At 46.6% G+C, this 24,567-nt stretch overlaps 1 protein-coding gene across 10 annotated transcripts in view; it reads right to left on the bottom strand.

Moving 5' to 3' along the window:
• jade2 (jade family PHD finger 2) overlaps positions 1-24,567 on the bottom strand; it is a 171,314-nt gene that overhangs the window by 99,916 nt on the left and 46,831 nt on the right. For all 10 annotated transcript variants that reach the window (XM_078230855.1, XM_078230861.1, XM_078230854.1 and 7 more), the window contains one exon: positions 13,745-13,902. In XM_078230855.1, the coding sequence (XP_078086981.1) occupies positions 13,745-13,902 (158 nt within the window). The remainder of the gene's footprint in view (positions 1-13,744; positions 13,903-24,567) is intronic.

Genomic DNA, 24,567 nt, shown 5'->3' with positions numbered 1-24,567 from the left:
TGGCTGTTGAAAACGTGCAAAAGGATTGTGGTCCGTGATTAATTTGCATATGTTCCTTGCATTACAGGCCACATGGTCACTTGGTTTTAAATTACTGCAGATGTTGGAAACTGAAACAAAAACAGAAAATGCTGGAAAATCTCAGTATCTGTGGAGCGAAAAGAATTGTTTCGAGTCCAGATGGCTACTTGCGGCAACTTGGTGTTACCTGGTGTTTTAAATGATTACTGCTTGCAGGTAGCACAGCCCATGTTGTTCAATATTTTTAAAAATTTTATTAGTGTCACAAGTAGGCTTACATTAACACGGCAATGAAGTTTATTTATTTGTCACAAGTAGGCTTACATTAACACTGCAATGAACTTAATGTGAAAATCCCCTATTCGCCACACTCTGGCGCCTGTTTGGGTACACTGAGGGAAAATTTAGCATGGTCAACGCACATAACCAGCACGTCTTTTGGACTATGGGAGGAAACCGGAGCACCCGGAGGAAACCCATGCAGACACGGGGAGAATGTGCAGACAGTGACCCAAGCCGGGAATCGAACCCAGGTCCCTGGCGCTGTGAGGTGGCAGTGCTAACCACTGTGCCACCATGCCGCCCATTAGCTGCACGCGTTAGCAGGAACCTCGACATTGAGAGAGTGGCATCACTATCCAAAGGCAGCCTGAAACTCGTTGAGGCTGCAACAAACTGCGTGGCTCATTTTGCCATTCCTAGGTCAATGAAACCACCACCCACACCCCTTCCCCCAACCCACGCTTTTTTTTAGAAAGGTAGAATAAGAGATTCACATTTATCAATTGCCCAGTCAGTAGTGATAATAGAGGGGAAGGGATAAGAGCAGAAGTGCATGGAATAGTTTGGAATTGGTGCAGGGATCAGTCAATCATGCTGGCAGGATATCCAGGGTATATAGGTCAACTCAGGGTCAAAGTGAACACTGAAGTTCAGCAGCGCCTGAGAGGGCAACCTGAGATGTTGATGGAAGGTCTACCCAAAGCACATGGGTGCTGGGAGAAACCACATCAGCTGTAGTTTTACTGCTGTTGAAACAGTGGAAATAGTTATAGGCCTGTTTAGGACAAGGGGAGTAATTCCTCACATGATTTGCTCCTAGTTGAAGTGTTCCATCACTACATGTTATTTCTGTCTGTTCCAAGAACAGAGGGGCAGGATGTTCAGCTTCAAAGCGGGGAGTGAGAGTCGGTAAGTTTTCAGGCTCGACACACCTGCTTCCAGAGTAAGTCATGATGTGGAGATGCCGGCGTTGGACTGGGGTAAACACAGTAAGAAGTTTAACAACACCATTGTTTTGTTTCTTAAAGACTTGATTAGTTGTAAGCATTCGCATTCCAACCATTATTCATGTAAATTGAGTCTGTGTCTTTATAAACTCTGTTTGTGAACAGAATTCCCACTCACCTGAAGAAGGGGCTTAGAGCTTCGAAAGCTTGTGTGGCTTTTGCTACCAAATAAACCTGTTGGACTTTAACCTGGTGTTGTTAAACTTCTTCCAGAGTAAGTGCCAGCAAAGGTGGGAATTTCATTCCCGGGGGGCAGGTAATAACAGGAGTCAGGCCCACCTGAAAGAGTTCGGAGGCTGGCACAAACTTGCCAAGTGCCAAGGCGGACTCTGTAAAAGGCCTGCGCCCTTGGAAAACATTGCTTGATTGACATTTTGTGCTCTCTGATTGACTCTGTCAATGTTTAGTTGCACAAGGAAAAGACATTGCAAGTGCTTTCAGTTTCTGCTACTGATACATTAAATGGTCTGGATGATTGACACTTTGATGGGGTTGGAGTAAAACAGCTTTATTTAAGTAGAAAGTTACGAATGAATGACTTCTTTAAAAAAAGGCTTTTCACACATCCTATTGTTGCTATGGAGTTTATTGGTTCTGTATTGAGTGTATCATGGGTGAATGGGTATAGAAGTATCATAGCTTGGCATGGAGGGCATGGGGAGCCATGGGGGCATGGGTGGAGGGGCATGGGTCAGACCTTTTGAACTAACCTTTCAAAAGGTTCCCTGATCCAGACTACAGTTCATAATATCTCCGAGGGGCCCTGAACCACAAGCCCTTTGAAAGCTGACCTGATTCCAATTGTGGAAGCATATTTTCGCAATGGAGCCGGCCAGCTTGGGAAGGCAAGGTGCGGCCCTCACCAGTCTGCACTGGGAACAGGTCCAGGAATCCTGGTATCATGTCCTGGCTGCCATTTTTTCACCTCCATTAAGTCTTCCAATTCCAAGATCCAGCTCAGAATGAAGGACAGCCATTATTCCGAAACCAAGCCCCATTCATCAAATCGCTGACTGGGAACTCAGACTGACAAGATCTCTTGAATGGGAATACAACATGACTGAATGGGGGAAGGAAGGGAGGCAAGGAAAAGGATTTTTATTTATACCAAAGAAGGTTCGATAGGCCCATTGTCCTGTCAAAAAGAGGAAACAAAATGAGAAACAAATATTGTTTTTAGACCTGAATGAAGTCAGAAAGTAGAACGCCTCCATTTTATCAAATGTCAAGTGTGATATGGGGTACACAACGTTAACTGTTTTGGTTCCGATCACATCTTCCCACACCACCCAATGTTCATGTTTCCAAAATAACTGCAGGTGTAATTCAGTGCATGAACTGTCTCTTCAACCAACACTGCTCTCCTGAATCTGAGCAAAAACAAAGAAAAATGCAAAACTAGGGCCGGAATTCTCTGACCTCGCCCGTGGCTGGGCTTCTCCAGCCCCGCTGGAGTGAATAAGAGATTTGGCTAAGCGTCAAATTCTCCGTTCTTGCTGTCAGTGTTAGCGGGGCAGACGAGAGCGGAGAATTCTGGCCTACGATGCTTTCCCGAAGGTTGAGATCACGACTCAGGCTGAGACAGTTATTACCTTAATTAACTTTGAAATGCTGTCAAGTGCAGGACACAACAGTGTTTACGCTTTACCAGCGAGGATAAAAGTGGAAGTCAAAAATCTCATTATATTCTTCCAGCTTATCCTCAAAAGAATTCAAAAGCAGTCACTGGACCATTTTATTACACGCTTATGAAGTACAAATGATAAAATTATATTTGAAAAATGAATGGCTTGGAAACGATTGCAAATTTGGCGAAATTAAAGGTTGCTTGATAAATGTGTAGTATGTGCAGGTCTAGAAGGTTGCTAAAAGAATCCCATTTTGTGCTGCTTCTGAGTCTCACATGCCAATGTGGTCAGATGAAGAATGTGGAATATGTTTCTGAGGAAATGCGTGGCTTTTCTTGGCCACTTGTTAAGGTTACCTACAAAAAAAATGATTCCCCCAATTCAACCTACTCAAGTAGATATTGATGCTATTTATCAAACAAAGAGTGCCATCAATAGAATTCATTCATATTTTCCACTGACTTAGTCACAAGCCACAAAGACCTCTGAAGGCAGGCATATAAAATCTTGGCAGGTGTCCAGTGCCTTGAACTGGATCCGGACCATGCTTCAGTATGGTGTAACACTCTTCTGCACCATTGAGAAAATGGATCAGACGGCCATCGGCGCGAGCTTCTGGCAGGCCCGGCCGTTTCTGCTGATGTGAGCTCACCGCTGTCCGTGTGCACCAAGTGGTTAAAAAATAAAACAGCTACAAAGATTACAGTCAGTGGTTGAAGAGTGCTATTGGATTTGGTGTTGCAGTCTGAGTCAGGGCAAAGCCATTATGACTCATTGCTTTCTGAGAAGGTTAAAATTAGAGAAAAGATAGGCGGGTCAGACCTACAATGTAAATCAAAGAATAAGTAAATACTGTAAGAAACCCAACTGCAAGAGTTCCAGTTAACACACAATGCAAAGAGATACTTGATTATCACAGAGTAACTGCATAAATCGCCAATTTGATGCAGCAATTCATCTTCCATGGATAACAGAATATGTTTGGGCAGAATATGAGAACAAGGTCTTATGAATTTTAAATTGCATTTACCCTCCCTTTGGCTGTACTTTTATTTCTCTCTGCTTCACATATCTTCTACCCCTTTGGGTTTCAAAGCAATGGAAGAAACTGCTCCCAAATATTTGATTTGATTTATTATTGTCGCATGTATTGGGATACAGTCAAAAGTATCGTTTCTTGAGCACTACACAGACAAAGCATATTGTTCATAGAGTACATGATGGCACAAGGGACCTGGGTTCAATTCCGGCCTCAGGTGGCTGTCTGTGTGGAGTTTGCACTTTCTCCCCATGTCTGTGTGGGTTTCCTCCGAGTGCTCCAGTTTCCTCCCACAGTCCAAAGATGTGCGGGTTAGTGGATTAGCCATGCTAAACTGACCCTGAGAATCTCAGGATGTGTGGGTGAGGAGGATTAGTGGGGTTATGGGGATAGAGTAAGAGTTGGTGCACACTCAATGGGCCGAATGGCCTCCTTCTGCACTGCAGGAATTCTAAATGAAACCTCAGAAAGTAATACATAGGGGAGAAGGAAAGGAGAAGATGCAGGATATCTGACAATGCTTTTTCACTTCCTTGATTTGGGAATGCAAATGAGGTGGGTGGGGTGGGGGAGATGTTACTGGCCATTTAGGGGCAGACTGGGAGGGGGCCTGTAAAAAGGCGAGGGAAGGCATTGGCCATGCTGCTTACCGGCAGCAGGAAAGGCGAAGGACTAGCTTCCTGTCCAGAAGTCAATTGAACCACTTATGTGACACTTTAATGGTGGTTGAGGAGGGGGCCTCTGTCAGATGAAGGCTGGCAGCTTCCCAGTGGGTTGAGTTAGCTCCTGTTTGGACACACTGTGGCCCAGGGACTGACAACACCTCCCCCCCCATCCCACCAGCAATGGCCATCCCTGCAGCAATGGCACCAACTATCCCCATCAACACCCCTCCCTGTTCCCCACCCACTCTGGTGCCCCCAGACACCACTTTTCTAGCTTGGGGGAGGGGGGCGGGGAAAGAAGAGAGAGAGAGAGAGCAGCCTGCTTCCATGGCCAAGCACGGTTCCAGCAGTAGCTACCAATCCCAGTGGTGTTACTGAGACTGTTGAGTTGCCAGCCCTCTGACTGGCCAGCTGCCCCTGGCCTGTCCATAATGTGGGGGGTGGTGTGTGGTGGCCCTGGTGGCAACTAATGAGTCAGTTGCCTGGGAAAACACGTTTGAGGGCCCCGCAAAAGGCCCATTGTCGGGTCCCCTGCCGCAACAATAATGTTCACCCGAGAAGATCATTCTCTATGCGAGGTGGACCATTAGCTTGTGGTAGAGCGCGAGGCAGGATACTGCAGGAACTTTGCTACTGTTCAAAGTTTGACAGATTGAAGAGTTGGAAGGTCACCATAATCTGTACAAATGCTGCATCGCATTGACTCTGAGCGGCAAGGACCGAATGATATTTGGGTGATGGTGGGGTGGGGAAGGCAGGGGAGCGGGGGTGGGAACGTAGTCAAATCCAAACCAGAATGGGCAGCTTTATTTTTCTGAGCTGCGACATTAGACTCCTGCTTGAATTCAAACGCACAATCTCAAGTAACGAGATTAAAACGCAACAAAGCTGGGTTTTAAAAGCCAGTGTTGTCATAACAAGACACTTAACATCTCTTTACCATGCTGATAATCAGGGTGGTAAATTATCAATTGCGTTTGTTCTACAAATTTCTGTCTGAAGAATTGTGCCGTCATATCAGATTAGCGTGCGCCACAGCAGACAAAAAAAAAAATCAACTGCAGCATGCAATCTCCTGCTGCAAATTCTCATTCAAATCTAGTGATGAGCCTGCCACAATCTCTCAATGGACACTAACCCTTCTCTAGGTTAATCAGCCACACGGGCCATCTCAATCCAAATATCATCTGATCCAAAACAGGCAAACTGGGAAGCAGCTGCATAAGGCAGACTAAAGCGATTGAGAAATGAAGTAGAAATTAATTTGGGATGATGCGGAACTAAATTTGCGGGGAATTTTAAGTTTGGGTGAGCATTTCTAATTAAACTACTAACTATTAATGTGCAAATTTATGTTGCGATGCCGCCATTTAGTCACCTGCCTCGTCCACCCAATGATCCCATCCCAACAATCCCAAGTGCTGAGTTCAGGTTTTGGCAGGGGAATGCGAAATTCAATTCAATCCCATGGACGACTGTAAAACTCGCTCTCCCCTGCGGACTGTCCAGTGAGTTCTGCTGAAAGCACTCAGCTGTTGTCAGTGAGGATTGGATCAGGCCTCAGCTGTGATGCCCACTCCACAGTCAAGTAGCTTCCATTGCCAGATGAATTTTGGGCACTCAGTCAAGGTACAGCTGATAATTGGCACCTCTGGAACTGCACCCCAGCAAAGGAGGCAACAGAACATCAAATTGGAGAACATCAAAGGGGGTGCAGAACATCGAATAGGCTTTTGCAATAATAGAGTTCAGTTTACAACTGCTAATTGAAAAATTAAACCCAACAATGAGTCACTCCTATTCTTTTGATACCCTTCTCTCCACTTAATTATCTGGATGTTTGTCAGCTGGTCCTTATTTCTCTGTTTGTAGCTCCCTGCACTTAAGCCACCGGGGTTGTCAATGTATATATATGTACTGCCAACGATTACGGATATATGCTGTCACTTGCGGACTGACTGGGCTGAATTTTCCCAGGCCCTCAGGGCCAGGACTGAGAATAAATTGAAAAACGGCATGTTTGGCCGGCTACCCGGCAGGTGGCCAGTTTGGTCCATTATTGACCAACTATGGGGAAAGTTAGTTGAAGGTGCCACGGCGACTGCAGGCAGATGGAGTTGGACTCGTGGCAGCAAGCCCACTCACTTCAGAACGAACCCATTGGGATGCGACAGTCATAACTCTGTCACTGTCTGTGTGGAGTTTGCACGTACTCCCCGTGTCTGCGTGGGTTTCCTCCGGGTGCTCCGGTTTCCTCCCACAGTCCAAAGATGTGCGGGTTAGGTGCATTGGCCGTCTAAATTGCCCCTTAATGTCATGGAAACCCTACAGTGCAGAAGGAGGCCATTCGGCCCATCGAGTCTGCACCGACCACAATCCCACCCAGGCCCTACCCCTACATATTTACCCGCTAATCCCACGAACCTACGCATCACAGGACTCTAAGGGGCAATTTTTAACCTGGCCAATCAACCTAACCCGCACATCTTTGGACTGTGGGAGGAAACCGGAGCACCCAGAGGAAACCCACGCAGACACGAGGAGAATGTGCAAACTCCACACAGACAGTGACCCGAGCCGGGAATCGAACCCAGGACCCTGGAGCTGTGAAGCAGCAGTGCTAACCACTGTGCTACCGTACCGTGTCCCGGGATGTATAGGTTTGAGGGATTAGCGGAGTAAGTATGTGGGGTTACGGGGATAAGGCCTAGCTGGGATTGTCGTCGGTGCAGTCTCAATGGGCCAAATGGCCACCTTTTGCACTGTAGGGTTTCTATGATTCTATGAATTCAGACAAGGGGCTGAAGTGAACATTTAACAAGGCAAATTTCAACCAAGGATCCAAAAGCATACAACATTTTGCTCGATAGTTTACTTTATTATTACTCCCCCTCCTGTGAGTCACCCAACCGCACTCAACATCTGGCCCACTTTTCGCCAATGCTGTGCTAATATTGGCTGTGAGAAGGTGTACAAAGGAAACTGGGTTGGAAGGAGTGAAGGGGTGGGAGACTCGCCTTTCAGTTCTTTCCCTCCTTCCTGTGGAAAAACACTACTCGGCCCGTGGTTGTAATCACAGTGCAGACAAGCAACGAGCTTTACCTATTAAGGTGAAGTAGTAATTCCTAACATACTGCCTTAATAGAAAATTATCACGTTAGACTCAGAAGCCAAGGTTCAGAACGAACGAAGTGGAAACACTTCTGCACATGATTAATTCCACTTTAAAACTTTCCTTTGCTGCCTACCACAAGAGAGAGAGACACACAGCTCCACATGCATCTGTGCTAATGCTCACAACTAACAGAAATAAAGCAAAGTTTGTAACTAATCTCTTGTTGGAAGTCACCTTAAGAGACCACATGATTTGAAAAAACTCATGTGGCACTTGAAATGTGTTCTGCTGCCTGAGCCCGACTTTCCCGGAGCTCTGAACCTCCCTTTGTGAAATAATTAACATTTCATAAGTAAGGAAGGAAGATGAACCTCTTACAAAGAATTCACAGACCACGAATGGCATCCATGAATTAAAGGACTTGCATCCACCAAACCACTGCTCTTGCTTTGATTTGTTGGCAAAGATCTACAGAGGTGCATGCCAGAAGATGGTGAAACAACAATGTCCAAGCTCGCTCAAAGAAAACCAAGAAGGTGTTTTCCTCAAGCTCATTCTTCTATGTCTTGTTGATTTCTCTGGACCTGTTCAACAAAGATGATGTTGCCCAACGTGTTATATGTCAGCTGGAATTGCGAAGGACTCCACTTCATCACAAAGAACTCATTGGGACTTTGATTGGAACTGTCAAAATTCATTTTGGAAAGGACACCTGCCAACAGCAAGGAGACAGGGTGGATGTTTATCCTGTCGATATGATGGTTATCCTGGTTAGAATCATAGAATAGATCATAGAATCCCTACAGCGCAGAAGGAGACCATTCAGCCCATCTGTACCCTATTTACCCTTGCTAGTCCCCCTGACACTAATGGACAATTTAGCATGGCCAATCAACCTAACCTGCACATCTTTCGGACTGTGGGAGGAAACCGGAGCACCCCGAGGAAACCCACGCAGACACAGGGAGAACATGTAAACTCCACACAGGCAGGCCACCGAGGACAGAATTGAACCCAGGTCCCTGGTGCTGAGGCAGCAATGCTAACAAATGTGTCACCGTGCCAGCCACATCTTGAATACAGGCTCCAGCACTGAAGGCTAACCTGTTAAACTACCAAGTTAGTTAAACATACAGCCCACCTTCTCTTATCAGGAGTTTGGATTTCTTAAACTGAATCCTTTTACTTACAAGGTTCTATAGAATCGCTACAGTACAGAAGGAGGCTATTTGATCCATCGAGTCTGCACCGACCAGAGTCCCACACAGACCCTATCCCTTTAACCCCACAGATCTATCCTGCTCGTCCCCCTGACACTAAGGGGCAATTTTCCATAGCCAATCAATCTAACCCGCACATCTTTGGAGTGTGGGAGGAAACCGGAGCACCCGGAGGAAACCCACGCAGACACGGGGAGAATGTGCAAACTCCACACAGACAGTGGCCCAAGGTCGGAATTGGACCTGGGTCCCTGGCGCTGTGAGGCAGCAGTGCCACCGTGCCGCCCCTATGAAGTCCCAATGAATTCCTTATTGCAATGTTATATTCCGGTACATTTCACAGTTCCATCCAATCAGCAAATAATGAAGCTGGGTATATCACAATATTGTCCACATATTTTTTCCAATGTAAACATTTCGTTTGGAGAAATGTGAGATTAATTGTTGATATGCAATAAATGAAAAAACTCCATAGGATTCACCATTGATTGATGACATCTTTTCTAATCGTTGCCACGGGGTTGGAAGCCAAGAGCACAGGCTGAGCTCAATGCACAATGTGTCGCGAAGCTCAGAGTACCAACAGTATGTGGAGTTGAAAGATATAACTCTTTGATTCAGTTAGTCCATTGGCAGATTAAGTTCTCATCAAACTTTCCAGGACAATGATCTATCTCACAAAAGTTATCCAATGTAACAGCACAGGATTCTCCCTAATTAGGGAGAAGCAGCAAGCATGTCAACAGTCAGTATTTCATGTTGATAGTCATTTGTCAGTGTGTCAGATTCTGTTGGCATAAATCAGCTCAATTAGTCCTGTCTGCTAATGCATTCGATGGGAGAGAAACTAGACAACCCCTGAAAACATGTATGGAGATCATGGCGCGCGATTAACTCATTCATTGCATTGCATTGCAGGCAGCATGGTAATTTTTTGCTGCTGTTCTACCAGAGTTCTGCATCCAGCCAGCATTACTCCTGCTGTCCGGCTGCTGTGCACGTAAACAGCGCCCCCGATATCACTTGTAGCTAGTGCTACTTACAGACAGCCTGTACCACTGCTGCCACACTGTACCAGGGACCCGGGTTCGATTCCCGGCTTGGGTCACTGTCCGTGCGGAGTCTGCACGTCCTCCCCGAATCTGTGTGGGTTTTCTCCGGATGCTCCGGTTTCCACCCACAGCCCGAAAGATGTGCTGGTTAGGTGCTAAATTCTCCTTCAGTGTACCCGAACAGGCACCAGAGTGTGGCGAATAGGGGGATTTTCACAATAGCTTCACTGCAGCATTAATGTAAGTCTACTAGTGACACTAATAAATAAACAATAACATCTCAGAGACTGACATATTTTAGAGACTAGGATAGAGGAGGGACTTGGGTACGCAGGAGCCAGGGCAGAGGAAAGGATAGTCCGCATGCCAGCTTGCCAAGGAGCAGCTCGTATTTTGTTATTATATTTGGAAATATAAATGTCCAACCCCCACCCACAATGACCAATCTGAGTGTCCATTTCAGTGCTGTGCATTTTACTGCTTCGAGGAAAATTCTAGGCCTGTGATACGCAAACTCTTTAGATTTCTGAAAACCAATCAGAAGTGCCATCCCCTACTTTTTTAATTTGACATTTATCATGTGGACATCGCTGTTCGCCAATATTCTCATTTCTCCATCCCCGCCTCCACCCAATTTCGCTTGACGGCAGTGATGAATGATGCTGTATGATTATACTCGTCTCAGCAATCCATTAGGTCATTCTTCATATGCGAGTCCAGAAAAGGAATAGAATCTGAATTTTCTTTTTTTTTTAAAGTTGGGACAATCAGTGTAAAAAAAAATGCCAATTCTAACCTCTCTTGCAGAACAACCAAGTCCTCCCGACTGACTTGCAAAAATCCACTGGACGTGGCTAATTTGAACATGAATTTCAGTCTCTGTGAGAGAGATGTATGCTCAGGGTCTGGTACATAGAGCTCAAGATGGGTGAATTTCCCTCTTAGTAATTTTAGCAAAAAGGTCAGCAATTCTTTTATCAATACTACTGGTTGGTGAATTACAATCTTTGATCTGCCTGTCGACGCGCCTAAACCAGGCGCAGAAACTGAAACCTCATCCAACAAAACTTTCAGATACACCTTCGGAACAGGCACCTGACTAAGGATAAAAATCAGGAACACAGTCACTGTTGACAAATTGCCAAGAGGGGTGTTGATGTCAGGACACAGGCTGCTTTGAAAAAGAAAAACATATTTTGCAACAGAATGATGGTCGGAGCTGGTACGTGAAAGGGGTGAGATAAAAAGGGCGGGAAACCTTTCTTCAGCTGAACCTATCACTCTGCAATAACAGTACAGTAACACACACACTCACACTCATAGTGACTCCTATCTTTATTTCTAAGAGAGCTGCAAAACTTCACAGTGATTCCTAATACAACAGTTCAGTCAGCTTTCATAACAACCCAGAAAACAGTGGGTGGAATTTTCCAATTCTTTGACTAAATATCAATTCGGGGGGGGGGGGGCGGAGAGAGAGAGAGAGAGATAGAGAGAGAGACAGTCTCCGGAATTCTACCGCCCCACCTGCCACGGGAATTGGAGAGGGCGAGGGAAGGTCCCACCCAAGAGATTGAGAGCACATGGGATTGGGGATAGTGTACTGAGAAAACTGATGGTCAGACAAGGAAACAAAGAGAAGGGATAAACAGGTATTTTTCCAAAAGGCAGACAGTGACTGGTGGGGAACAGCAGGGATTAGTGCTACTCCCATTGCACATTTTTGATTTAAATGAGGGAACCAAATGTTATATCTCCAAATTTGCAGATGACACAAAGCTGGGTGGGAGGGTGAGCTGTGAGGAGGATGCAGAGATGCTTCAGTGTGATTTGGACAAGCTGAGCGAGTGGGCAAATGCATGGCAAATACAGTATAATGTGGGTAAATGTGAGATCATCCACTTTGGTGACAAAAGCAGGTAGGCAGATTATCATCTGAATGGCTGGAAATTGAGAGAGGGGAATGTGCAACGAGACCTGGGTGTCCTTGTATGCCAATCGCTGAAGGCAGGCATGCAGGTGCAGCAGGCGATAAAGGTGATTAACGGTATGGTAGCCTTCATAGCGAGAGGGTTCAAGTACAGGAGCAGGGATATCTTGCTGCAGTTATGCAAGGCCTTGGTGAGACCACACCTGGAATATTGTGTCAAGTTTTGGTCTCCTTATCTGAGGAAGGATGTTCTTGCTATGTAGGGATTGCAGTGAAGGTTTACCAGACTGATTCCTGGAATGGTGGGACTGACGTATGAAGAGAGATTGAATCAGTAAGGATTGTATTCACTGGAGTTTAGAAGAATGAGTGGGGGAGGGGGGATCGCATAGAAACCTATCAAATTCTAACAGTACTAGATGGGGTAGATGCAGGAAGGATGTTCCCAATGGCTGAGGCGACTTAGGATAGGGGGTAAACCGTTTAGGATTGAGATGAGGAGAAATTTCTTTACCCAGAGAGTGAGCCTTTGGAATTCGCTACCACAGAAAGTAGTTGAAGCCAAAGCATTGTATGTTTCCGAGGAGTTAGGTATAGCTCTTACAGCTGATGGGATAAAAGGATATGAGGGGAAAGTGGGAACAGGTTACTGAGTTGGATGATCAGTCATGAGCATAGTGAATATTGGTGCAGGCTTGAAGGGCTGAATGGCCTAATCCTGCTCCTATTTTCTATGTTTCTATGAGTCATGTCCTGTACCTATTTCTTTTAATTCTATCCTGAGGAATGTTTCCATGTTAAAATTCAATTTCCTTTTTTCCTTTGATTACATTATTCTGTCTTTTGGGCGCAGCCGAAATGAAAACGCCAATGATCGTTGATTATTCTCAGCCTACTGATGGCCTCCCAGTGAATTACATATTTCCCCCTCCTGTCACCTTACATTATTTGATGGTCTTTCTACAGCATATCCATCTTATGTTGGTGGAATATTTGTCTTTTAACTCAACCCATATAAACTCTCTATCTTGCTGTTGGTCAGTGATGTATTCCTCACTGCCCTTGGCCTCTCTGGACCTCTGCCCCATAGGAATTCTATCAATGTTCATGAGCAGTCCCTTGACGTTGGATTTTCTGTTATCAGAGAAAAGCATCCCCTCACCATTTCACTGTACCCTTTACAACCCACATTCCCTATCTATTCACAATCCGTCTACTTCCACCCTGGAAAGAAATCCCGCCCCACAACATCTACAATTATACTTTCAACCTGTTAACTGTCCAGACGTAGAGAGTTCTGCAACTGCTGATCTTCTCAATCGCTCTCTCTCTCTCCTCCACTTTTGCTGCCCTGGTCTCCAGTATAATCCGGTACCCTCTGTCTTGTTTGATCTCCCCCCTTGCGATATGGTCACCAACAAAACTCAAGGGGCTCCCCTCCGAAATTCCTACCAAATTCCCAGCAAGTCCCTGTCTATATTGCCCCTATTGTCCCTGTCACAGGACTGAAACGGGATGACCTTTGGCCAGACCATGGTTCTCCTCCACTTTCCAGCCTTTGTTTGGTTTAACTCTGTCCTACCCAACTACCACCAGGCCGTTTCCAGCAATGGCTTCTCTTGCCATGTGACAGGCACTCTATAAATAAAAGCTCTTGACGTTGCGCACATCCCAATACTAAAACAATATACGTTCACAGATTAGCTAACAAATCACAATCTATGCATTGTTGCGGCTGGGCCACTCTGGAATTCCATAGAATAACCAAAACCGACTGTGACCTACCTCACCACTGGTTCGGGGATTGACTCAGTATTAGCTGGCACCTGAACGCCCTTTTCCCATTCCTGTCGCCATGGGTCGGCTAGTATGTAGTACTCGTCCACATTTAGCTGGTGTGACTCAGGGAGCTTCATGGCAGTGATCAGATCTGTCCGAAAAACCTTTTGGGGGAAAAAGCAAGAAACAAGGTATTAGCTTTTACTGATCCCTTGACAGTCTCTTCATAGTATAAAACTATCTTTTGAATCATAGAGTCCCTACAGTGCAGAAGGAGGCCATTCAGCAACAATCGCACCCAGTCCCCATTCCAGCAATCCCTCATATTTACCCCACTAATCCCCCTACACTAGGGTTCATTTAGCATGGCCAATCAATCGAACCCGCACATCTTTGGACTTGGGAGAAAACGCACGCAGACACTGGGAGAATGTGCAAACTCCACACAGACAGTGACCAGAGGCTGGAATTGAACCCGGGTCCCTGGCGCTGTGAGGCAGCAGCGCTAACCACTGTGCCACCCCAGAACAAGATAGAGACCAAAGGTTTTTACAACAACATTAAAAGACAAAAAGTGGTCAAAGGTAGAAAGTGACGTAGGCGATGCTACAAATGAAATCAAGAAATAGCAGACTGGTTAAATAGTTACTTCATGTCAGTCACAGTAGAGATCATATATCTGACGTTCCATGGACATTAATACTGTGTCAGGGACTGGAACTCACTCATGTTAAATTCAACCAGAAACAAAATTGGAAAAAAGTAATTAATGAAGAAATAAACTGTTCCTCTGCGACACCTTGGTCCATTTCTCAATCAGCCCCAACACCCCCATCCCTTCCCACTGCCCCTTTCCCTGGGGAGTCAGTGGCCCAGTGGTAATGTCACTAGACTATTAATCCATAGGCCCAGTAATGTTGCAGAGACAAGGGTTCAAATCCCACCACAGCAACTGGTGGAATTTAAATTCAATTAATAAATCGTGGAATTAAAAGTTAGTCTCAGTAATAGAAACCATAAAATTATCAACAATTGTCATAAACTCCATCTGGTTCACTCATGTCCTTTAGGGACTTACCTGGTCTGGCTGACATGTGACTCCAGATTCACAGTAACCTAGCAACACTCGAGTGCAATTTAGCATGGGCAACGAATGCTGGTCCGCATCCCAAGAATACATTTTTAAAAAGAGGCACCTCCTCACTGTCAAAGGCCCCAACATCCCTCCCAGTTGAAGCTCCAATTTGTGTGTGCTTATTTTAATTTAAAATACTGTCCGGAATTCTCTGACCTCGCCCGTGGCTGGGATTCTCCGGTCCCGCTGCTGTGAATGGAGATTTGGTTCGCGCTGACAGCGGTGGCTGTTGGTACGATGTTGGGAGAACTCCAGGCCGCTGCAGCTCACAATGTGGTCCCAGTAAGATCAAACGCAGACTGGGTGACCACTTTGCAGATCACCTGGATTCAGTCCATGAGCACGACCCCGAGCTCCCAGGCACCTGTCAATTTAACTCTAGCTCACACTCTGACCTCTCTGTCCTTGGCCTACTGCAGTGTTCCAATGAGCCACAACACAACCTCGCGGAACAGCACATCATCTTTCAGTTATGCACATTGCAGCCTTCAGCCTCAACACTGAGCTCAAACATTTCAGATCACGTTACATTCCTGATCCCGTTTTTCTCCGTTTTTGCTTTCAGCTGTTCATTATTCTGCCATTCACATCTTCCCTGGGACGCAGCCTTTGTTTCTTGACTTGTTCCATTTACCACTCCCTACACAACTAGCTCTTTTATCATCGGATCATAGAAACCCTACAGTGCAGAAGGACGCCCATCGGGTCTGCATCAACAACAATCCCATCCAGGCCCTATCCCCGTAACCCCACATATTTACCCCGCTAATCCCTCTAATCTACGCATCCCGGGACACTAAGGGGCAATTTAGCATGGCCAATGCACCTACACATCTTTCGGACTGTGGGAGGAAACTGGAGCATCTGGAGGAAACCCACGCAGACATGGGGAGAACGTACAGACTCCACACAGACAGTGACCCAAGCCGGGAATTGAACCCAGGTCCCTGGAGTTGTGAGGCAGCAGTGCTAACCACTGTGCTGCCCCCTTTAATGTTTCCTCTTTTCTACCATACCATTTCACCTGCTTAGAAACTATTACGGCGCCATAACTTTACCCAGGTCTGATGAAAGGTCATCAACCTGAAACATGAACTCAGTTTCTCTCTCCACAGAGGCTGCCCGACCTCCTGAGTACTTCCAGTGGTTTCTATTTTATTTCCGATTTCTAGCATCTGCGGTATTTTGCTTTTGTGTTCAAAAAAACAAAGACAGACAAATCCCCAGGAAGTGATGATCTTCCAGCCATGTTTTAAAGGAAGTTGGTGAGGAAAGTGCAAGAGGTGCCAGGAATGGACCCATCCGGGGAAACTCCTTAATGTAACAGGTGGCACGTATGTCGTGCCTGCCTTCATAGAATCATAGAATCTCTACAGTGCGGAAGGAGGCCATTCGGCCCATCAAGTCTGCACCCACCACAATCCCACCCAAGCCCTATCCCCGAAAACCCCACATATTTACCCTGCAAATCCCTTGACACCAAGGGGAAATTTAGCATGGCCAATCAACCTAATCGGCACATTTTTAGAATGTGGGAGGAAACCCACACAGGCAGTCACCCGAGGCCAGAATTGAACCCAGGACTCTGGCACTGTGAGGCAGCAGTGCTAGCCATTGTGCCACCGTGCCACCCTCATCTCACAGGGGAAAGGTTGGTAGAACATTTTTACGTTAACTTTTTATGTTAAGGCGGCACCGTGGTACAGTGGTTAGCACTGCTGCTTCACAGCGCCAGGGACCTGGGTTCGATTCCCGGCTTGGGTCACTGTCTGTCTGGAGTTTGCACATTCTCCTCGTGTCTGCGTGGGTTTCCTCCGGGTGCTCCGGTTTCCTCCCACAGTCCAAAGATGTGCGGGTTAGGTTGATTGGCCATGTTAAAATTGCCCCTTAGTGTCCTGAGATGCGTAGGTTAGAGGGATTAGTGAGTAAAATATGTAGGGATATGGGGGTAGGGCCTGGGTGGGATTGTGGTCGGTGCAGACTCGATGGGCCAGATGGCCTCTTTCTGCACTGTAGGGTTTCTATGAATTTAAACATGAAAGTGGGGTGAGGACAGGTCTCCCCTCTGTGCCTCCAGCAGCCTTCGTTGTTGCTATGAAGTGTACACATTGCACCTAATTACCGGCTGTCCCACCGCACTACTGGGTAAGGGTCGGTGGGAATGTGCCAATAGTACAGCGAATTATCACCCCCAGAGATCAGAATAGGAGCCAATTTAACTTCGATCTTAAACTAACGCACAGAGGAAAAAAAAAGTGACTTCATGTTAAAATGTTAAACCCTGTATTAACACAACCGATGGAATACGAGATCCAATTTAGCATTATCTAAATATCCATCTAACAGCTGAATCTTTGAGAGTAAACTGATTCTATATTTAGCTACAAGCATAACTGAAAATGAAACGCAAACTTTTTCCATTATTAAATTGTCATCAGTGGTCAGCTTTGGCGAATCTGAAAGATATTGGCACTGAGGTTTGCATCTTTCTTTTAGCACCAGCAGTCAAGAGGATACAGGGCCTAAACATCATTACACAACCGACAACAGGTAGGCAGCAGTGGGAAATGGACAGGGGGCTATTATGCCTGATCACTGGCCTCGCAAGCACCCTATCCAACTGCGCTATCACTTTTAGCAGATGGTGACATGCCAACATCAACAATGCCAACAGTGATGACTTGGAAACTTCATACGCCCTGTTTTCTGTCATCAACTCAATTCACAGCAGAACAAGACTGGCATTCAGAGCTAGCAAGTGATGCCATGTAGGTAGAAGTCAGTTCAAAAGAACAAGTTTGTACATTATCTTGTTCAAACATTTTTAGCTACTTTTTGCAGTCGCCATCTGCTTTTTCTCCCTCTGCTTTTATGCAACATGGACCAGCTTTTGTCAGATAAAGGAGTAATGATGGGAGACGAAGCTGGGTAGGTGCATGGCAGCACCACTAACTACCTGCTACACACAGCCAGAGCAGAGTGCCAGTAGTACTCCAACCTGAATGGGGAACAGTGCCCAAGAAGACGTTTCTTTACAAAATAATCTGTCACAGAGTTATCTTCCATGCTGCAAGCAGGCCTGAAGTCTGTATGAACTTATGCACCATTCAATCGGTGGTGATTAATGTCAGCACAATTCTATGCCAAGTTACCAGGCTGCTGGTGGGTACACCTGTGATACAGGTCAAGCAGGTCTCAAATGCACTGCTGCCTACCCAACATAATAGGGAACTGCAATCTAATCAAGTGGCCGGATCACTCAATGTTCATAAAGTCATAGGTGGCACAAACATGGTGTAAGTGCCCCAGATATATATTGACAGGATTGGATACCACTCGCTCAATGTGCAGGTTGTTTGTAGCTAGCTGTACACCACATTGCAAGTCACAGTGGCACAGTGGTTGGCACTGCTGCCTCAGAGCGCCAGGGACCCGGGTTAGATTCCCGGCTTGGGTCACTGCCTATGTGGAGTTTGCACATTCTCCCTGTGTCTGTGTGGGTTTCCTCTGGGTGCTCCGGTCTCCTCCCACAGTCCGAAAGACGTACTGGTTAGGTGGATTGGCCATGCTAAATTCTCCCTCCGTGTACCTGAACAGGCGCCGGAGTGTGGCGGACTAGGGGATTTTCACAGTAAATTCATTGCAGCGTTAATGTAATTGTGACACTAATAAACAAACTTAAAACTTAAGTCAACCTGGTGCCAGCTGTTAAGACATTCTTGTCAATTGGATATGCCAGAATTTTTGTTGACTAAGACATCCAACAGCTACACGAGCGGTCCTGTCTACAGAAGCCTTCCGTTCCCACTACAAACAGGCCAGCATCTACAGAACGTTCTCTGTGCACATCAATTTTCACAGTTACCTTTCACTTCACCTCATCAAAGCTGCTCCCAAACTGTGCCAAGAACAATATCTGTACGCACAACTTTACTGCTACCATAATTATACTGACAACCACATTGCAATGCGCACGCTTCGTTTTTCTAACCACCATGCTTCCCATTCATGCAAATGTAGGTTGCGAGAATGCTTAACGCCAAATCGAATGCTTCTGCTGGTCGGAAGGCTGCTGAGCTGGTGTGGAAGCATCTCAAAATTGAGAGGTCTTTGTCACATGGCAGCTGGATCCTGCAATGGACTTGCTGTAGGTCGGCACCTGTTGCTCCATCAGCTGCTTGGCCCTGTGCGAATGCGGCCAAACGTGCAAGCATTGCGGGCAGCTGGCAGCAGGACACTGTGTTACCGCCCTGAGAAAAGGCAGCCACGCGCACACTTATTCGTACCGTACCACCAGTACTGAGCGCTGACATCCACGGAGCTGTGGGAAAGCAGATCTGATGGTACCAATAAGATTTGATAATGCTCAGGTCTCAGCATGTAGACAATAGTGAGGGTCACGGCAGGGGGGAAAAGAGCAAGTAATGAAAAAGAGGCTTTTGGTAAAGTGAATGCATGCAAGGCTGAGAATGAAGAGCGCATTGAGTTGAAGACTGGAGGTTTAAAGGACATTGTGGGGTTACCTGGACATTGTTGGTGAGCAGTTTAAATGTTTCACGGAGGGGGCACCAATGTCAGTGGCAGCTGTGTTTCTTGCATCTTGCAGTGCATGGCTGGATCCGTTTCCCTTGCCTGCTCTGATCAGGTCTTTAGATAGTATTCAGTGGCTGGGCATGAGGCATTAGGAATTGGAACCAATTGGGTTTGCCATCTCCTGCCACTCCTAATGGGCCTATCTATCGTTCTGAGCCAAGTAGTGCCTTCTTCCTCTACCTGACTTCATTCAAAACAACTTCTCGACCTGCAGCACTGAACCAGGAGAATGTGGCCCCTCCACAGACATTCCTGAGGTATGTGTGTGTGTAGTTTTGCTTCCAAAGCCATTTTTGTTAGCACTGCTGAACTCAGTTGCTAGCAGAAGCACATTAGCTTCCACCCCAGCAACGACCCAGGCCTCACCAGCCACCACCAATTCGGGACTTCCCAGTGCCTCTGTCCATACTACTGGGAGCTGACCATCATTATTTAACTTTGCGTGTTGCTAGAAACTGTGATAGAGATCAGGCCACTTCTGATGAGGCCGATTTCCACTGTGCCACAGCTCCATTTGGGATTTTACCAAAGCAGAAAATCTAGCTGCGGATATAATACAAGGCCTGATTATTCAGAGATGTAAAGGTTTTATTTGAGGTTGAGATCTAAATAGTGTCTTGTATCCTCTTATTTTCTATAAGCAATTCCCCCATACAGCGGAACTTGCCCACCCCCTGCATTTCTCATGTTTGCCAGCCTAAAAAAAGCTGGCAGTCCTTGGCCAATATGCCAAAGCAAATATAAATACAGCCCACCCCTCCAGATGAGAGTACAGGTTTGTTTTTGCTGGCTTTGCAAAATGTCCATCACATACAGAGGCACATTGTACTGACGTCGGCTTTGCTTTCTCAGGACAGAAACAATGAAGCAGTCAAAGATCACATCACTGGCTTGGTGCTAAATGCAATCCCAACGAGCAGGCAGAGTTACTAATGTCATACATGGAACAACCTCCCCCCCCCTCCCTCCCCCCCCCCCCCCCCCCGCCCTCCCCCCCCCCCCTTCCACATCCAATCAGAGCAATTGGAAGTCACCCCGCAGCCAGAAACATAGGTGACTTAGATATGAATAAAACAAAATAAAAATATTTTCACAACATTACATTAAAGTCCTCCATTTATAAACACATGTGCTATATGGGTTTTTATCAATAAGAGTATGCACCAAGGGCGTGTGATTTATGATGAGTAAATCGCTCATGTTACAGCTACCATAACTCATTTACTCTTTATGTGGTTAGCATTCCTCAGTGGTTTACTTTCAGCGAAGCATCGCTCGGCAACATGCATTCGCAACCTATCCTCAGTTCCAAACACTCTTGTTTTATTTCCTTTGGTAGCTATCTTTTCTTCTCTGCTTGATATCACCGCGCCAAGCATGGGCACCTCACAACATTGAAGCAGCAGTAGTGAGATCTCAGCTGTCCCTACTGTCTCAGAAAGCCAAGACATAGCACGATGGGTATTGAGTTCTATCGGGCAAGATGGCCTTTGGTTCCAGCTCGCCCCTTGTGCTGAGTCAACTGATCTCATCCAGAAGAATATTGAATCAGGTTGCACTGGGTTGCCACATACAGCTGATTAGCTTACTATTAAAATTATACACGAAGAATGGTAACTTTTGTAAAGTGGAGTTGCTGACATCCACGGATCAATTAGTTTCTACATTTATGGGGGGGCGGGGGGGGGGGGGGAAGGAAAATTGGAAAGGGTAAAAAGGAAGCAAATAACAAATTTACTTGGAATATGCTGACTAAATGGCAAACGTCCATCACATCTTCATTACTTTACCAGCGACTGGTAGCGGTGCTTTGATGAATTCCACTGCAATGTGATTATGCCACTGAAGCAAACCTAATTAATGCCCACAAGCTGGGACAGAACAGCCCCTCTCTTCAACATTACACACGCACGTTCCATAAACATCGTTTTTTCTTTCCTTCACACCATCAATTCTGAAGCAACTCACTTTTTCCAAGACTACAATAGCTAGAAAAAAAAGTCAGACTTAATTGCCCTATTACCAAGCTCCCTTAACATTTCAGAAACGTAGACAGGGAGGCGATGGCCAAGCGGTATTATCGCTAGATTATTAATCCAAAAACTCAGCCCATGTTCTGGGGACCTGGGTTCGAATCCTGCCACAGCAGATGGTGGAATTTGAATTCAATTTTTTAAAAAAAATGGAATTAAGAATCTATTGATGACCATGAAACCATTGTTGACTGTCGGGAAAATCCCAGCTGGTTCACTAATGTCCTTTAGGGAAGGAAATCGGCCATCCTTACCTGATCTGGCCTACAGCAATGTGGTTGACTCTGAACTCGGGCAACTAGGAATAGGCAATAAACGCTGGCTGGCCCATGTCCCACGAATGAATAATTTTTTAAAAAGCCTTTCTCCCTTACTGAGCAGGCAGCTATGTGGAGAGGAGTGAGGAGAGACATTCCATTTGTCATTGAAAGCACGAGAAATTTTAGCTCCAATTTTGTACGAGTTTGGGGAGGTGGACAGGTGGTGAAGTGAACTGAAGACCCCATGACATTGCCAACAGAAAGCCGAAGCAATTTTAACTCGCAGGCCTCATTTCAATGAGTGACAGGCCATCCACTCAATGATGCTGGAAATCAGGCAGCTGCCCACTGGATATGCGCAATTTCTGTCAGACTTTGAGGGCATCAGGGCTGAACTCAGCTCTCCACCTCTCCATTCCTGACCTTTCCTACCCTTCCCTGCCCTCCATCATATCGTGCGGCACACTGTAACACCATTCCCGCCTCATATCCTCGCAGTCACAAAATCCTGAAACTCCTCCCAACACTCCTTTCTCGCTTCACATCCCACATATTTGGCTTTTTATTCATCACCTCCCCCTCTTCAATCTAAATTGCTCCTTCTCCAGCTCTCAACACACGCACAAGCCCCGAAACCTTTTCAACAGCTACTCACCAACTCAGCCTCATTTTCTGTAAAGACAACACATTATACAAGAGAGAGGACAGGGGCCAGGGGGAAGAGTACCCACCATAGAATCCCTACAGTGCAGAAGGAGCCCGTTCAGCCCATCGAGTCTGCACCAACCACAATCCCACCCAGGCCCCGTTCCCGCAACCCCACATATTTACCCTGTTAATCCCCCTGACACTAGGGTCAATTTAGCATGGCCAATCAACCAAACCTGCACATCTTAGGACAGTGGGAGGAAACCGGAGCACCTGGAAGAAAGCCACTGAAGGCCTCTCAGAAGGCTTCTTCAACGAGATATGGGGGGAGTTCCCACCAAGTGAAACCTGGAAGTAGGTGGGACGATGTTGGGGTCCCATCCCGACAGTTACAATTTCATTCTCACGCATGGTCAAACCTGCCTCAACTCGGCTGGAAAAATTCCCCTTGTTGATCTCGTAGTACCTTTTCTGCTTCACATACTAACAGAACGTCAACATTGAATCACCTCATTTCAAACTGAAAAGCCGCTCTCCCGTTTGATTTTACCCCTCATTCAGACATGAGGTAATAAGTTTGCTTTGTAAACTGGCTTCAGGGTTTAGGGTGCTTCCTTGTAATTTGTGGAGCAGACCTCAACACAGTACTGCACACTTTCCAGTATGGCTTTATCGAGTATCCTTTGTACTGTTTTGGCTATATGAGTCAGCATTCTTTAATTGGTTTCTTGCTCGTTGCTATAGCAATTGGAAACATCGGTCTACTAAAAGGTTTCAGCCTCGACTCAGTGGTAATACTCTCGCCTCCGAGTCAGAAGGTCATAGGTCTGACTCCAGAGACTTGAACACATTTTACCAGTTTGATTCTAAGTGCTGGGAGGACTTGAAATTGGGAGGTTTCAGATCCGACTTTTAAACCTGTTCTCAGGCGCCCCCATATGCATTCTGCCTGCAAAAATATCAACGATTCCGAATCGCTCTGCACTAGTCAGCGGGCGGGGCTTAACACACCCAAAATCCCACAGCTCCGATCAGCGCCCCCAACTGTGCATGCACAAAAAAAGATGATAGAATGCGACTCCCCTGCCACATCCCTCCCAGGCTGGATAATGTCCCCCCCTGGCCCCCACAGACATTACCCCACAACATTACTGAGTCCCATTCCCCCACCCAACCGCCACCCAGACCGATCGCGGCCCCCTCCCCCCGCACCAATTTCAGGCAGAGTGGCAGCGGACCCGCCCCCCTTCTCCCTCACTGATCTCACGCAAAGTGGCAGCAGACCCCCCCTTCCCTCTCGCTGATCTCAGGCAGAGTGGCAGCGGACCCCCCATTCCCCCTCTCTGATCTCAGGCAAAGTGGCAGCGGACCCCACCTTCCCCCTCACTGATCAGAGGCAGAGTGGCAGCAGATTCCCCTTCCCCCCCTCCACCGATCTCAAGCAGAGAGCCGTCGGACCCATCTACCCCCACCCCTCTTCCCCCCCCCTCCCCCAACAGATCTCAAGCAGAGAGCCATCGGACGCTTGGCAGTTACCTCCTCGCTAACTGGAGCACCCGAATCGGACTTTTGCAAACCATGTCCGTTTCGCGCCGATTCTGGATGGGCGAACGCGGTGGTAAAGGGGGAAGTGCCGGTAAGGTTGGGCGTGCAGCCCATTCAGTCAATTTAAATGCATGCAAATACATTTAAATGGCCGTCGCACCCATTTCAGGCACGGTCCCGATCGCAGCCATTTTCGGGCCTTGGTAAAGGGGGAACCGGCGCGGATCGCTCCACTCGCCTCACACCCGACTTTACCAAGTTTTCTCGCCTGAAAATGGGCGCAACTTGATGGTAAAATCAGGCCCATAATTTCAGCTGACGCTCCAGTGCAGTACTGAGGGGATGCTTCACTGTCACAAGTGCTGACTTTCAGGTGAGATGTCCTACCTGTCCAGTCATTCAATCTAACAGATTCAATGGCAGCATTCAGAGAGCAGCAGGGGTTCATGATTGCCCTGTGAACTTGCTACATGCAAAATGTCTGCCATGTTCCCTGCTCATTACAACAGTGACTCCACCCGAAAGCATAAGTGCTTTGAAACATGCTGAATTTGTGAAAGGCACCATGCAAAGGCAATGTGTTTCCTTTCCTTTCAAAGAGAACATAGAGAGATT

Source organism: Mustelus asterias, chromosome 16, assembly GCF_964213995.1.
Source record: "Mustelus asterias chromosome 16, sMusAst1.hap1.1, whole genome shotgun sequence".
Classification (NCBI taxonomy): domain Eukaryota; kingdom Metazoa; phylum Chordata; class Chondrichthyes; order Carcharhiniformes; family Triakidae; genus Mustelus; species Mustelus asterias.
The sequence above is the reverse complement of the archived record's forward strand: the minus strand, read 5'-3'. Positions and strand labels throughout refer to the sequence as shown.